This window comes from Vulpes lagopus, chromosome 8, assembly GCF_018345385.1.
Source record: "Vulpes lagopus strain Blue_001 chromosome 8, ASM1834538v1, whole genome shotgun sequence".
NCBI lineage: Eukaryota > Metazoa > Chordata > Mammalia > Carnivora > Canidae > Vulpes > Vulpes lagopus.
In genome coordinates this window covers 54,154,206-54,169,003 of record NC_054831.1, presented here as the reverse complement: position 1 = coordinate 54,169,003, position 14,798 = coordinate 54,154,206, and the positions used below count along the sequence as shown (strand labels likewise).

The window sequence follows — 14,798 nt, the reverse complement described above, 5'->3', positions numbered from 1 at the left end:
GCAGGAACTCTGACGAAGCCATGGTTCTGTCTAGCTGCACAGTGGGCATATCTAAGGTGCCCGAGAAACCCCGATGCCAAGTCTCCTGCCTCTGGGACTCTAGCGTGATGCAGCAGGGATGCTGGCTGGGCCTCAAGACCTGGGAAGTCCCTGTAGAGTCTAACGTGCAGTGATGATTCTCAGAGTGGGGTGCTGGGACCCCCATCGCCTGGGGACGTGTTGGAGATGCATACTGTAGAGTCCTACCTGAAACTGCTGAATCAGAAACTGGGGGTGGGACCCAGCAGTCTGTGCCTGAACAACCCTTTCTCGTGATTCCTGCCCATGCTGAGGTTAAGAACCACTGCCCGAGGGTGGGGTTCTAAAAAGCCGGTTCCCAGACAAATTCCCAGGAGACCTCAGTGGTCAGGACTCAGGGGGAGAGTGGACTCCCAGTGGCCCATGACCACACTTTGAGAAATACTACTCTCGAGTTGACCCTTGTTCCCTTGGGCATTTGAACATTATGAGAGCCCTGACATCTCCCAAGTATCACCAGTGTCCTGATGTGTTTGTGGGCAGCCTGTTGCTGCCACTCCTAGGCCCTTGGTGGCAAAACACATGGCTGCCTTCCAACCATAATTAGTGGGACATGTTTTCTTTAAAGTCAATAAGTACTTGGGTTGGGAATATATTTTGCAGAAGCACTGACCTGTGTTTGACTGGGAGCACCAGTCATAGAGCAGACGAAGGAATGCTTCTCCTGCATGGGTCTTCCCCTGCTATAACTTCTGTGCCTGTCTGTTTTGTAGGTTTTACCACCAGCCCGTGCTAAGGTGGTCCTCTCAGCTCCAGACTGCTCACGACCACGCCTACTGGAGAAGAAGAGGACAGGAGGTTGGTGGCTTCCTGGGGCCAAGGGACCGAGAAGACCTGGAGGGCAGAGGAATGGCCCAAGCCCACAGTCTGCCTGTCCACATGAGGGAGAGTCCATGGGAAGTTGGAGGAAGGACAGAGAATGTGATGAAGAAGGCAGTTTGGGAAGAAGAGCTGAGAATGGCAGCACCTGCCAAGTGGCAGACTATAAGCCTTGAGAGCTGGCACCAGCCAAGGAAGTTAGGGAGGCAGATGTCTGATGGTGACGGGGAGAGACTGTTTCAAGATCTGTACCCATTCATGCAAGGAGAACAGGTGCTGAATTCTCAAAGCAAAGGGAAATCCCAGTCCTTGCCCAGGGTTCTTTCCCCCGAGGGCCTGAGTTGCATGGAGATTCCCATTCCACTGAATGATGGACATTTTCCAAGTGTTCCTAAAATGCCATTTTACCCTCCAAATTGTGCCCCCAATTTGGAATCCACAAGGAACCTCGAGAAGAGTGGCTCCTCGGCCCCTTTGCCCCGGCCCAAGTTTGGGAGACCCCTCAAGCCTCCGTCCTACGACTCTCACCAGAACTCCCGAGTGGGCATGGAGAGCAGTGACTCTCCAGATGGTCAGCAGGCAGACCTGTGTGCCTCCTACCTGAGCAGAGCCAACGAGCCCAGGCTGGAGCTCTGTGCGTCCGACTCCGGCTTAGAGCCTCCGGTGTACGTGCCCCCGCCGTCGTACAGGTCACCGCTGCAGCACATCACCAACCCCTACGGGGACGACGCGGCCCCCAGGCCCGTGTGTGCTGGGCCCCGTCAACAGCAGCATCCCGCGGAGGTGCCCAGTGCCGGGGGTCAGCCTCCTTCCAGGCCGCTGGGAACCGGGACCGAGTATGGTGCGAGCCCGCGCTCTCCTCGAGCGTTCCCTCTACAGCCCCGGCCAACCACCGCTTATGACAGCTCTGTCCTGTATATTCCCTTTGATGATCCCCGGATACGACATTTTAAACTAGCCCAGCCCCAGGGTTTCCATCCAGAAACACAGGCTGCTGAGATGTTGTACAGCTCGAGTCCGGGTACTGCCCCAGCACCTGCTCATGGCAACAGTCAACAGGACGGCGCCGTCTTGAGCCCACGGAGCGTGAGGACCCCACCAGGCAACGCCAGCAGCTCCGCCCCAGCCAGTCCTGGTCCCCGGTGGCTATGGGGCCATCTCCCCGGGGATGCAGAGAATGGCAGCTTTCCTGACCAAAGAGACCATGGTGCTGTGAGAGGACAGTGGCCTGCCGTGGGTGGCAGCCCGCGTGGCCACCCAGAAGGCCCGGCCCCCTCCCCAAGCCCGCAGGGTGAGAGTACCTGCGAAACTCGAACCACGCTCAAGAAGTTTGAAACTGGGATTCAGACCAAGAAAAGTTCAAAGAAAAAAATGAACGAAACGATATTTTGTTTGGTTTCCATCCCAGTTAAATCCGAATCACATCTGCCAGATATAGATACGAACAACAATGACTTAAAACAGAGCTCTGATAAAAAGAATAGGCTTGATAAGAGCCCGGCTTTGCAAGAACAAAGTCTGCTGAGCATGTCTTCCACGGACCTGGAGCTGCAAGCTCTCACAGGAAGTATGGTTGGGAGAACAGAGTTCCAGAAACAAGATCTGGGGGAACCAGAAGAAGGGAAACAAACAAATGACCTCAGATTCCTTCACCCTACAAAGCACAGAGAGCTCAAGTATTCTGGCTCATGGCCAGGGCACCAGTACAGAGATCAGCAAACACAAACCACTTTCACCGAGGACTCCAAAAGCCCTCTGCCCCTCCCATGCGAGAAGCCGGGAGGGTCCCCAAAAGCAGTACTGACACCCAGATTTTCAGACCCCATTGCCTCCGAAGCTCACCTGCCTGGGGTGTTAGCTTCCAGCCACCAGAGCCAGAGGCCACATGCTCATCACCTGAAAGGTCAGATGTCCCTCAGCCCCTCCAGCAACAGCGCTTTCTCGAAGACTTCCTCCTGCATAAGCCACGCACCTATTCTGAAAACAGGGCCCACTCAGCCGTGCGTGGATGGCCGCGGACGCGACGCCAGCCCTGTGCCCCGGGGCGAGGTGGTGAAGGGGGAGACCACCGGCCCCTGCAATAGTCAGCAGCTCTTTGGCCAGTTTCTCCTGAAGCCAGTGAGCCGGCGTCCCTGGGATTTGATAAGCCAGCTGGAAAGTTTTAACAAGGAGCTTCAGGAAGAGGAGGAGGAGAGCAGTCACAGTGGCAGTGGCAGGAGCAGCGAGGACAGTGACACGGAGTGGCGGTGTGAAGGCCACGCGGACACCACTGCCAAGAGCCGGGGCTTGGGTGAGGCAGGCCAGGTACAAAGAGCTGAGGCTGCCCTAGGGATGCTGGCACCCGAGGAGCCCAGGCCCAGGTCGGGAAGAGTGAAGAGTAAGTCCGAGAGCTGGAGCGAGGAGCAGAAGCTGGGCCGGCCCCACGTCCCCCCTTGGTCCCTGGGCCCCGTGACAGTGGTAGGTGGAAGGGCTGCGGCCTCACTGTCTCCACGCACCAGCCCGGTCACCGAGAACGGAGACCAGGAGGCCAAGCACAGGATGAACAAGCCAGCAGTCAGCCTGGGTCCTGTGAACGCAGTGACGTCCTCTAAGTCCAATGACACGAAGCCAGTGCTCTCGTCTGAGCCAGCTGAGCTGAGGCAGCCCGGGGAAAGTCAGGAGCTGCCCGGCATGTCCATTTCTGGTGGGCCAGGTGCAGCAGCCCCTCGGAAGGCTGGTGGTGGAGGGGACCAGGGCCCGCGGCTCCCACTCTTTCTTGCCAGCAAAGCCCGAGGACTGTCCGCCCCAGACTTGAGGTCTGTGGGGCTGCTACCTGCACCAGAGCGGAGTGCTGAGAAGTCAGATGGCTCTTTAGGGGAAGCGAGTGCCATAGAAATCCCCCCAAATGAGTCCCTGCAAGCAAGGGCTGCAAGGATCCTGGGCATCGAGGTGGCTGTGGAATCCCTACTGCCAGGTGCCCAGAGAACAGGGCAGAACGAGCACCCTGAGCCTGATGGAAGTGTCTGCAGGCCAGAGGCCCCCAGGAAGGAGGCTGCATCCAGCTCAGCACAGCCAGATGACCCCGCGGTGTCCACGGACGCCTTCTATGGCAGGAGGAAGTGTGGCTGGACCGAAAGCCCTCTCTTTGTAGGGGAAAGGGACGGTGCCCGTCGGGTTGCCCCGACCGCTGAGCACGTGAGTGTGGACAGGACTGTCCCCAGCAAGGCTCCCAGTCCTGAGCCTCAGCCCAGCCCCCAGGAGTTCACATCCTGCGATCACAGGGACACGGAGACAAAACCACCCTTCAGGTCCACTCTGTTCCACTTTATAGAAAGGACCCCGAGCGTGGCAGGCGCAGAAAAGAGGCTCAGAAGCACTTCCAAAGTGATCGAAAGTTTACAAGAGAAACTGGCCGCCCCCCCTCGGAGAGCAGACCCCGACCGCCTGATGAGGATGAAGGAAGTAAGCTCTGTGTCTCGGATGAGGCTCCTGAGTTCCCGGAGCGCCGACTCCGTGGAGGAGGCCGAGGACCTGAAGGCCGAGAGGGTGCCACCCGGAGGCCCGGTATCTCCAAATGCGGGGGACCTGAAGGCTGGGCACCCCCTCCCTGTCTCCAAGGGGGCCCCCTCGTTGGAAGAAGACGGGCATCCAGCAGCACAGAGAGAGAAGACTGTCCAGCAGGACTTCTGGTGCCCAGGTGAGGAGGCAGGCCGCAGGCAGGGCTCAGTATTAATTTGATGGTCTTAGAGTATAAAAAACACCAGGTTGGGGATGCCTGGGTGGCTCAGCGGTTGAGCTCTGCTGTCAGCTCAGGCAGTGATCCCAGGGTTCTGGGATTGAGCCCTGCATGAGCTCCCTGCTCAGTGGAGGGTCTGCTTCTCTCTCGATCTGCCCCCACCCCTCCCCACCTCACATTCTCATTCTCTCTCCCTCCCTCCCTCTCTCTCTTTCTCTCTCTCTCAAATAAATAAAATCTTAAAAAACAAAAAGCAAAAACAAAAATACCAGGTTGTCAGATGATGAAAATCCTGTATTGGTAAAGCTGAGTTTGTGAATTATCATACCAGAAGATTCTTCATTTTCCAAAGAGTCATCCAGAAGCTTTCCTTAAAAATCAGTATCCCGTGGTACATCATAAATGATTATGTCTTTATGGAAATTACCTATGCAAACAATTATATACAATTATCTGTATAAATAAATCTTGGGTCCCTGACTGTGAAGAGGTAAATCAGTAAAGTATCCCAGCTTTGGTGCCACCCTTTGATGAACCTTGTAGAGACCGTGCCGCACATGCTCTGCACTCTCTCCCAAACAACATTCACCCGGACCACCTGCGTGTTCTTTATTAACCTAATAAGAAAGAGATACCCAGATAATTAAATAAACTACCCAGCCGGGCTGCTGTGTCTTACACCGAACCTTCCAAAGTCCTTTGTCCCATTTTATCTGTTTTTGCTACCACACCATTTATGAAACTTTAAAAAGGTTTAGTAGATAGAAGGAACAGTTTGCACTTTCTCAGCACCCCACCCCTAAAAGTTTCACCCATTAGCTCTGTCCCATAAGGTGTCCTAAGGTCTGAGGGCTAAGCCCAGGACAGAGGGCACCCCCAGGCCTTTGGGCCTCTCCCTTCTGTCACCTTAATGCCTTCAGAGCTGCTCCAGGTCAAACCACCAGGCAGGTTATCAGGGGCAGCAACGGGGATTGTCCCCAAACAGTCTCACCCTCTCAGCTCTGATGTAGACAGGCATCTCCATTTCCAGCATTTTCTTCAGAGGCTGGGCAATTAGAAATCATTTATGCTAGCACTGATTAGAAAAAGAGTGGAGGTATATGTCAGAAGGCCTGCATCATAAGCCACACACAGGGAGGGACCTCAAATCATTCATTTAGACCTTTTTACAGCAAGGGGGAAACTGCCCTTGTGTGTGTGACCATGCTGACCCTGGGCCCCCAGCCCCCCTCCTGAGGCAACCCCCAGTGGGGCAGCGCCCCTACTCCCTCTTCTCTGTCAATGGACAAGATTACTTGTTTCAGCTAAAAAAATCCAGAATTTTTGTTCTGCAAAACATCCATGTGGCATTTCTTAAATTTTCCCACGAATGCAGTATGATTCTTAGTGTTGGCCAGTGTTTCTTAGTTTCTTACATGAAATACATTATTGAAATAAGCCATTTGTCAGGGCCCTCTTGGATCATCTGACTTGATAAAGGTCTTTGCCAAGAGAACACTAAGATGTGGAACTCTTGCCATAATGGTGGGGAAAAAGTGTTATACGACCCATTTTTTGAGCTGTTGGGATTAGGCTTCAGCTCTAATAAATGGGTCCTCTCTCCTCCCATGCAAAATATGCCCACTCGCTTTTGAGTGTGAGTTAAAATGAGTTTCTTCATCAGTCTGGTCTCATCCTGAAGATTGTAAGGATTTTTAAATGAGGCAAATCCTGTTACCAGTTTGTCAAGATTTCTCTTTCTCAGTTCATGGCCACATATTTCAGGGAATGTTTCATGACACGAAACTTCTAGTCCAATAAAGCACTCCCTCAATTTTTAGCTCATTTGGCATGTGAAGAGGGTTGGACAGGTATCTGCAAACATGTAGGTAATGCCAATTTTAATGTTAACCACTAGGAACACCTCTTCCATTACTTTTTTTTTTTTTAACTAGTTACTGGGCAGCCCGGGTGGCTCAGTGGTTTAGTGCCACCTTCAGCCCAGGGTGTGATCCTGGAGACCCGGGATCGAGTCCCAGATCAGGCTCCCTGCACGGAGCCTGCTTCTCCCTCTGCCTGTGTCTCTGCCTCTCTCTCTCTCTCTCTTTCTGTGTGTGTGTGTGTGTGTTTCTCATGAACAAATAAATAAAATCTATAAAAAATAAAAAATAAACTGTAGTTACTGACATTTAGTAAATATTTTTTTCCCTCTTCTCCATCTGATGCATTTATTAATACATAATAAAGTGACCACAAATCTAAAGGCAGAGAGCTGCTCATGATGCACACAGTCCCCTCTGGCACTCTTAAATAATGGCAGAGCAGGACACCATTAGGGACAATTTCATGCAGGAAGAGGAGCTCGGGTGCACCTCCTTCATGTGATGGTCACCAGGCGTATCCAGAATCATTTTGAGAGGAATGTGGATCATATGACTATGACAGTCAAACTTGAGATGTCTTACCTTCTCCTCACTGTTGCTTCACAAGTGAGAATAAAGCCTTGTTGCTTTTTTTTGCTGATAAACTGTGGGACATGTTTTCTTCTTGATATAGTTTATCATTTTCTACATAAGAATCAGCATCTCCATCCCCCAACCCACCCTTGCCCCTGTCATCCCAGTGTGTAGGAACCACTTCACTATTCCCGAATTCACAGCCCACTTAGAATTCAGATTTTTGTTCTGGAATTTGAAAATAAGTTTATGCCACCGTATATCTAACCCCCGCCCAGCATACACACATGCACATGCCCTTCCACATGCAGTGATCCTTGAAGGTGGTCCTTTCAACTGATATCTTTTTAGTGGTCTTTTGGGCCTCTGGCTAAGAAGTCAGCACCTCAAAACTTAACTCAGGTGACAAAATGCCATTTCTGCTAGATGGATCGTGTTCCAGTTTGGAAGTGTAATCTTAGGAACTGGTAGTGTTCAGAACCCTGGTTCTGTCAACCTCCGTGGCATACTCTATCCATCTGGGCGCAGGAGGAGAACAAGGAGAGACTGCTTTGGGCCCAAAGGGGTGCATCTTGGGAGGGTGTGAGATGCCAAGCAATGCCACTCATGGGAAGGCTGGATGTAGCTCTCCAGCATGTTGATGCACAAAACACCCACAAGGGCAGGCCTTAGTGTGTTGTCTCTACCCGAAATCCTGCCCACTGGAACCAGGATTCTCACTACTCAGAGTAGCCTCTCTGTCCTCTAGATCTCCACATGCCAGGATGGTAGCTCCTGGTCATATGTGGGGCCTTGAGCATTTGAAACGGGGCTTATCCAAAGTAAGGTGTGCTGCAAGTGTAAAATACATACCAGGGTTCAAAGACTTAGGATTAAAAAAAAATTTTTTTAAGTTTCTCAATTTTTATATTGATCACCTGTTGAAATAATAATTTGGATGTATTTGGTTAAATAGAATATATTATTAAAATTAATTTCACTTGTTCCCTTTTACTTGCTTTATCACACCTTCTAGATAATTTAAAATAATGTTATGTGGTTCACATTATATTTTTATTGGACCTACACTGTCTGTGATTGGCAGAAGGAGCCCATTGTTCTACAGAGTTCTTTCCCTGGCTCCCTGGCTCCGGGCCATTAGCTGCATCAGTAGGGCTGTGGGGTGTGGACTTGTTCTGCAGAGGTGTCCCCCTGTACCTGGCCCGAGGTGAACTGCTCGGTGCCCACTGGATGTAACCTATGCTCAATAGATGCTCAGCGTCTTTCTGGCCTCTCACCGGCTGGAAGTGACCGCCCCCCCCCTCATCTCCAGCAGAGAAAAAACTGTTCTTGCATAGAGGAGGTCCCCCTCCAAATCCACACACAATGAGGCTGACTGAGCACAAAAATGTAGCACTCAGCTGTTCATATCGGATGTTATCACACTGGGTGTTGCTGAGTGTAAAAAATCAGAAGGCAGCCAACCCACTTGAGCTCCACTTGCTTTAGCCACGCGGGCACTTGGTGCAGCAAATCACATTTGGGGAGGAGCAGGCCGCTTGCTTTTCCTAAATGCAGGCACTGTTGTCCTATTTGGTTTGTAATGTCTGACTCAGCGCTGTAAGCACGGTCTTAGCCATCACAGGTGTGTCGTCTGGATAGTAAGCATGTCATGGCTAAGCTGAGACTGTCAGCAGACGTGGTAGGGCGTTTTGCTGCTGGAGAAATTGGGATCGGTACGGCCTTCGTATTGCACAGTTGTCCAGGCACATTTAAGAAGAAATCGTTTTACAATAGTTTTTATAGCTGTCAAATTGTACCAATCCTAGATTTCATGTTTTCTTTTTTTTTAAAAGATTTTATTTATTTGAGGGAGAGAGAGAGAGAGAGAGAATGAGTAAGGAATGCGGCAGAGGGAGAGGGCGAAGCAGGCTTCCCACTGACCCGGGAGCCTGATGTGGGTCTCGATCCCAGGATGCAGAGGTTATGACCTGGGCTGAAGGCAGACACTCAACCACTGAGCCACCCAGGTGCCCTACTAGTGTTACATTTAAAGTTGAATGATGTTCCATTTCTCTGATTAGGTAGTGACCAATGTACCAATTGTACAATGTACAATGACCAATACAGTGTCCTTTTAAAACAGCCTTTTGATGATAGTTTCTTACTCCTCAGTGAAAACCATATTGTTTAAATGTCTAAGCGTTCACTTTACACCTGTGAATTTTTTTCCCTCAAAATATTTATGTATGTCTGAGGATTGAACAGAAAACACTCTAATTGAATATACCACTAATTTTTTTTTCTCTTTTATAGATTCATATGACCCTAGCAGAGTGGAGAGGGTGTGAGGAGATGCCAGTGAAGCACCGGATCGCTAGAGTTTACTAACTGGGTATCTTCTTGTTTGGCCTGTCCGCCCCGCCTGCCCGTGTGTTGGCTGGCGCCTGCCGGCTTATACTGTACTGTCGCATCCTCTACCACTGCCACCAAGAAATTCACCATCCCTCCAGAATCACTTTGTGGAAATAAAGCATTAGTCTATTGAAACCATCTGTTTTTATAATATGAAGAGTTAATGCCTGTATGTAGAGAGGAGTTGCATAAACTCTCCTTAGTGATGGATTTAGCCAAGCTGGTAAATAGTTTGGTGTTAATCTGGTTCCATGTAAAATTCAAACGGGAATGGTTTTGAAGGGACTGTGAATGTCATTAATTCCCCTTTGCATCTCCATAGCCTGTGGCCCATGCTCGTGTTAAGGAGTTTGGGACTTGGGCCAACTGCCCGGCATTCCAGCACTTTGAGTTTAGGGGAAATGGGATGAATCTATATGCCCGTTTCTAATCAATTTGGCCTTCTGCTGCTGCAAGTAACTCTATTTATAAGTAACTTGCCATCAGAGAATAAAAAGCAATATCTTTTAAGTTTCTAAAAGATTAAAAATTGTACCATAATGTATTCAGAGTATTATTTATCTGGCGATGAAATACTTTGATCATTCGCAAACATGCCATCGTCTGCTTTGCCCTCAGTATTATCTATTTTTATGTTCTGTATGGATGTTTAGAAATTCTTTATATGAAAAGTAATTGCTGGTTTAAAATAGACCATTTTAACAAAGTAACTATATTTCTTTTTACAAAAATGCTATTTTTCTATGATGTAAACAATTATGAGGTGGCAGATTTTTAAGGAAGTATTATTTTATTTAAGAGTCTGTATCCCTTTGTGTGAGAGGAACCCAGAAAGGGTTCACATTTGCTTTAAAGCACACACCCCTTACCCCTTCACAGCTCAGCTACTTTTATGTTATCTTAAAAAGAGATGTCAATATAGACATTGTATTACAGGGTTAATAAAATGAACTTTTCACAAAGATGCTTTCGCAAATGTAGCTGTAAGGTTATATTTGAAAATAACCCTCTCAAAACCAGCCAACATCCTTACAACTATTTTTGCTGCCATATCCACTAGAATTACCAAAAAACATAGTTTCATCTCGGTATGTCTGTGGGGATCTCCCCTGAGACGATACTTTCCTCTCCACTGCCCCCTGCCCCTTTATGAAATACTGTATTTTTATCTAGAATGATCCTTAATTATTAGTCTCTGCATATTTTTTAAAAGTGCTAGAGACATTATATATATGCCAATACAAAAGTACTACGAGGCCTATGTATTCTACTGTGTTTACTATTGCAGTAGCCTGCACAAATTTTAAGCATTTTTATGCATTTGTCCCTTCTTTCTAAGTAGGGTATCTTGTTAGCTAACACTTCCTGAATGGTTTTTTGTCGCCTTCCTTCCTCTTTCCTTCCTTCCCTCTCTCTTTTTTGAGAAACCACCTTCTCTATTTTTAGATGTTTCAAATTCCTAAGATGTAAATTGTTGGGTGGTCTGCAATTTGGCCTGCAAACAACTCCGACTGGGCTTTCATGGCCCATTTTTATCTGTACCATATGATTTTATTTCATAAAAACTTCATGTATTTGGACTATAATAAACAACACAGAATCTAAGTAGTTCTGAACAGTTGTTTCAAATACACTTATCTGCATTCTTGGTCCTTACCTCTCTTATGCAGTCTTCTATTACTTGTTTCCAGATTTTGGCTCTTGTGAAAAGTTGTACTAGGCTCTTGCTTTCCCAACAAATGAGATGGGCCAAGTCTTAGCATTAGGAATGGCGGAAACTTTTTCCCCAGGAAAATTTTAATAGGGAAGAGGTCAGTTACTCTAATAGTTGGTGAATCACTCAAGTCATCTGCTAAAACCAAATGAGGGTGGCTACCTGGAGGTCTTTGTGGGGTGTGCTTCCCTCCTTAAATTACAAATGGAAGAAGGTGAGGTGTACGTATATGTATGTATGTACACATATAGAAACATACATATATACATGTCTATTAACTCTACTCTGACTTCTTAAATTTGTTGATCCCATCTAAAAACTTCTTTAAATGAAAGTAATCAAATTTTAGCTTATTCCTCAAGAGAAAGAAAAGGATCCTGAAGAGAAAAAACATGGTAACCTATGTATACCACAAAGCAATATAATGATGGTCTTCTGGTTTTTATTCTAAATTGTACCATCTTTCTGAAACCATTCTGAATTTTGTTGAAATTATCAGTATTTCTACTTTGAACCTTAATTTCTGGACTTAAGCCTGTATATAAATCTTTTTGGTGTGTGTTGGGGGATAACTTTGACAATTTGAGTTTTAAGCTTGCACATTCTGAGGTAAATAATACATCCTGTAATCCAAAATAGCTTTCCCAGAAGTTTTGAACTTAATGCTAATTATTATTTTATTATTACTACTTCTGATGCATATATAACTCTCCATTATTATTTGTGGCCTGAAAAAAAAAGTTTTCCTATCTTGTCTTTGTCATTGTTTTCTCATATGTATGCTAACTGTTGGTGTTTCATGATTTTGGGCTTATGAAATTAAAAGTTCTACCTTTGACCATTTGGACTAAACATTACATGAGGAATTGCCTATGAAATTTATTTGTATTTTTTGATTTGCAAAAGAAGGGAAAGAGAACATGTTGGTAATTTGGCTCTAATTACCTTTCTTTGAAGAAAATTTTCAGGTTGCCAAAAACCAGGTATCTTCATTATCATTTTCGACCTCAGGTTTCTGTGGATTGCAGGAACCTTCCCACTAAAGGGGGTGCAGTTCTGGCGCATGTCTGCAGAACTCTGTTCCATGCTGCCTGTCACATGGAATTCTTTAAAAGTCCCTGAAAATGCATCTACTCTTGGAGATCCTGGTTTCCTTACTAGAATTGTAGGTTAGGGTTTTGATCCATGGGCAAATTCTAAGTAGAACTTTTTCTATCCTCTTTGACTGTTGGTTGGAGTGTTTCTGTTCATGGAAGTTCCTATGCGTAAACTCAGATGACTCTGGAACTAGCCCCTGACCGCTTTTTGCCGCAGCAGGATGACTGACTCTGGTGGCAGCTTGGCTTTGGGCTTTGGAGGAGGAAGGGTGAAGCTGACCTGCTGTTGACACGACTGCTTCCCAGCTCAGAGCAGAAAGAACTGATGGAAAATATGATGAGGCCACCACTTCGTCTGGGACCCCCCGCCAAAGACTGTGTTTGTGTGTCTTGGCTGTTTTGCTTTGTTTTGTTTTGTTTAAAATGATGAAGTAGGACACAATTAAGTGTCAGGTTAGCAGCTCTTGGAAAGTGACCAGTAGAGCAGAGTTCCCACTCTCTAAATAGCCGGGCTTAGAGAAACACTCTCAGTATTCTAAGTGCTGGTGAGCAGTTGCTGCAGTGTTTGGGCCATTTTCTGCAGATCCATCTGTGCTAGAGGGATGGAAGGAGGGGTGGGAGTGAGTCTCAGGCTGCTCTTGCACGCCTGGGGGATTTTCACATTTGCTTTTTCTTTTGTTTTTAACTGCAGATTCTGTACATCTGTTTGTGGGAGGAGAGTTGCTACTCAGGACAGGATTTAAGAGACAGATTCCAAGTGACCTTTAAGAGTGCATGGTGGGAGGTCCTGTTCCAGGAGTGTGGGTTGGTCCACTCTGGGACCCACCAAGCGAAGAAGGAGGGGATGGTAAAATAAGCTTAAAAAGAGAGAATAGGGCCCCAGCCTTCACATTTTGTTAAAAAGAAAGAAGAAAAGAAAGAAAGAAGAAAGAAGAAAGAAAGAAATTAAGAAAGAAAGAAAGAAGAAAAAAGTGGTTAAGAATACAATCCAGATCAAGACCTCATAAAAAGGTCAATATGGTCTAACCAACTGCCCATTGAAACAGTCCTTGGGTTCATCAGCAGTGCGGAGAGGTGGGCAGAGTGCCTGCAGATTCCTGGCTTTGACTTTTGGGAGCCCCTGTCACACTTGTATTTGTTACAGAAGACAGGGAGGGCCTTGTTCTGTGGCCTCTGCTCAGTGATTGAAATTTGAACCCAAAGGCAAGTCCAGATTGTCCAACCATTCGTCCCATTGCCTTGATTGAGGGGGTGAGGAGGAAGCTCTCCCCATAAGATGACCCATCCCTGCTTCCATACAGAAGCCAGGTCTGCTGGGGCTTGCAGCAAAGCCGAAGGAGCAAGACTTCTCTCTCCTGCTATCCTTCAGCCCACCCTGTGGCAGGGCCAACACGTGTGACACTCCCTGTCACAGCAAGAGCGAGACAAAGGCAAGTCAAGTTGAGAAGCATATGGCAGAAATTAGAAATGAAAACCATATGTCCCAGCCAGAGAGAAAAGCAGTAACCTACAGATTATAAAAATCAACGAATTACTCTCCCACTTGGGGCAGCTGAAATTTGAGCCCTCACACTACACTCGGATGTGTCAGGAAAGCTAGGCAGAGGGATCTCAAAAAACAAATATGTAAATAAATAAATGAATAAACTTCCAAAATGTGGTGAAAACAAGGCTCTGTAACCCCACAGAAACTTTGCTCATCATTTCTTTGAGTGCCACTGATACATAAGGCAGGTGGAGAGGATTCCAGGAAAAGACACACCTGGTAATGGCCAATCACCAGCTGCGGGTCATCGCCCCCCCCCCCCCCCCCCATCAAGCAGCACCAGAGGCCTTAATGTGACTAGCGGTGGAGATGGGTAGAGTAGTCATGCCCACAGGGCACAGATGAATGTCTTCCAGGAGCTCTTGTATCTCTGCACAATGTAAAGACTTGCTATTTCAGGATGGTTGGCCTGCTCGTAGCACACATTCCAAATAAACATTTTGCATGGAAGTACCTCTGTCCGTTGTCTTTGGCTGTGAGAGCAGGAGCTGCCCTGTGAGCCCTTCAAGGCTGGTCCTCAGAGGGCAGCAGGTGGCACAGACTGCTGCTGCTCAGATGCCATAATATGGGGACCGGTGGTCCCAGGAGGTCCAGCACCTTTTGGCCTCCACCAAGTATTTCCTGGGTGTTTAAGCAACTCTGACATCTACCCTGCAAAGACTCACTACAGGGTGGAAAGAGGCCTTTGGTCAACTTGGGGACTGGGTTTGAGTTTGGGCTCCATTATTAGCCAAGTGGTCTTGCCCATGTCCCATTCCTGGCTTCTGTTTTCCCCACGCACCTCTCCTACTCCTTGAATATAATAAGACCCAAGCATCTAGAAAAGCCCATGTTGTGAGTGTCCAATGAATGAAAAATGGAGGTTGACCTGTGCCGTACAGGGTAAGGGGAAACTGCTTGTCTGGGAGCTTGTAGGTTTTGAAAGCCAGGCCGTCATTCTCTTACAGGGATTCACCTTGTTTCTAGTATCCCAGTTCCGGAAGCAGATGCAATTTCGGCA

General features: G+C 47.6%; 1 protein-coding gene across 2 annotated transcripts in view; it reads left to right on the top strand.

The window, feature by feature from the left end:
• JCAD (junctional cadherin 5 associated) overlaps nt 1-14,248 on the top strand; it is a 40,233-nt gene extending 25,985 nt beyond the window's left edge. For both annotated transcript variants that reach the window (XM_041766107.1, XM_041766108.1), the window contains 2 exons: nt 792-4,573; nt 9,343-14,248. In XM_041766107.1, coding sequence (XP_041622041.1) covers nt 792-4,573; nt 9,343-9,377 — 3,817 coding nt within the window. In that variant the 3' untranslated portion in view covers nt 9,378-14,248. The remainder of the gene's footprint in view (nt 1-791; nt 4,574-9,342) is intronic.
• The last annotated feature ends 550 nt before the right edge of the window (nt 14,249-14,798 follow it).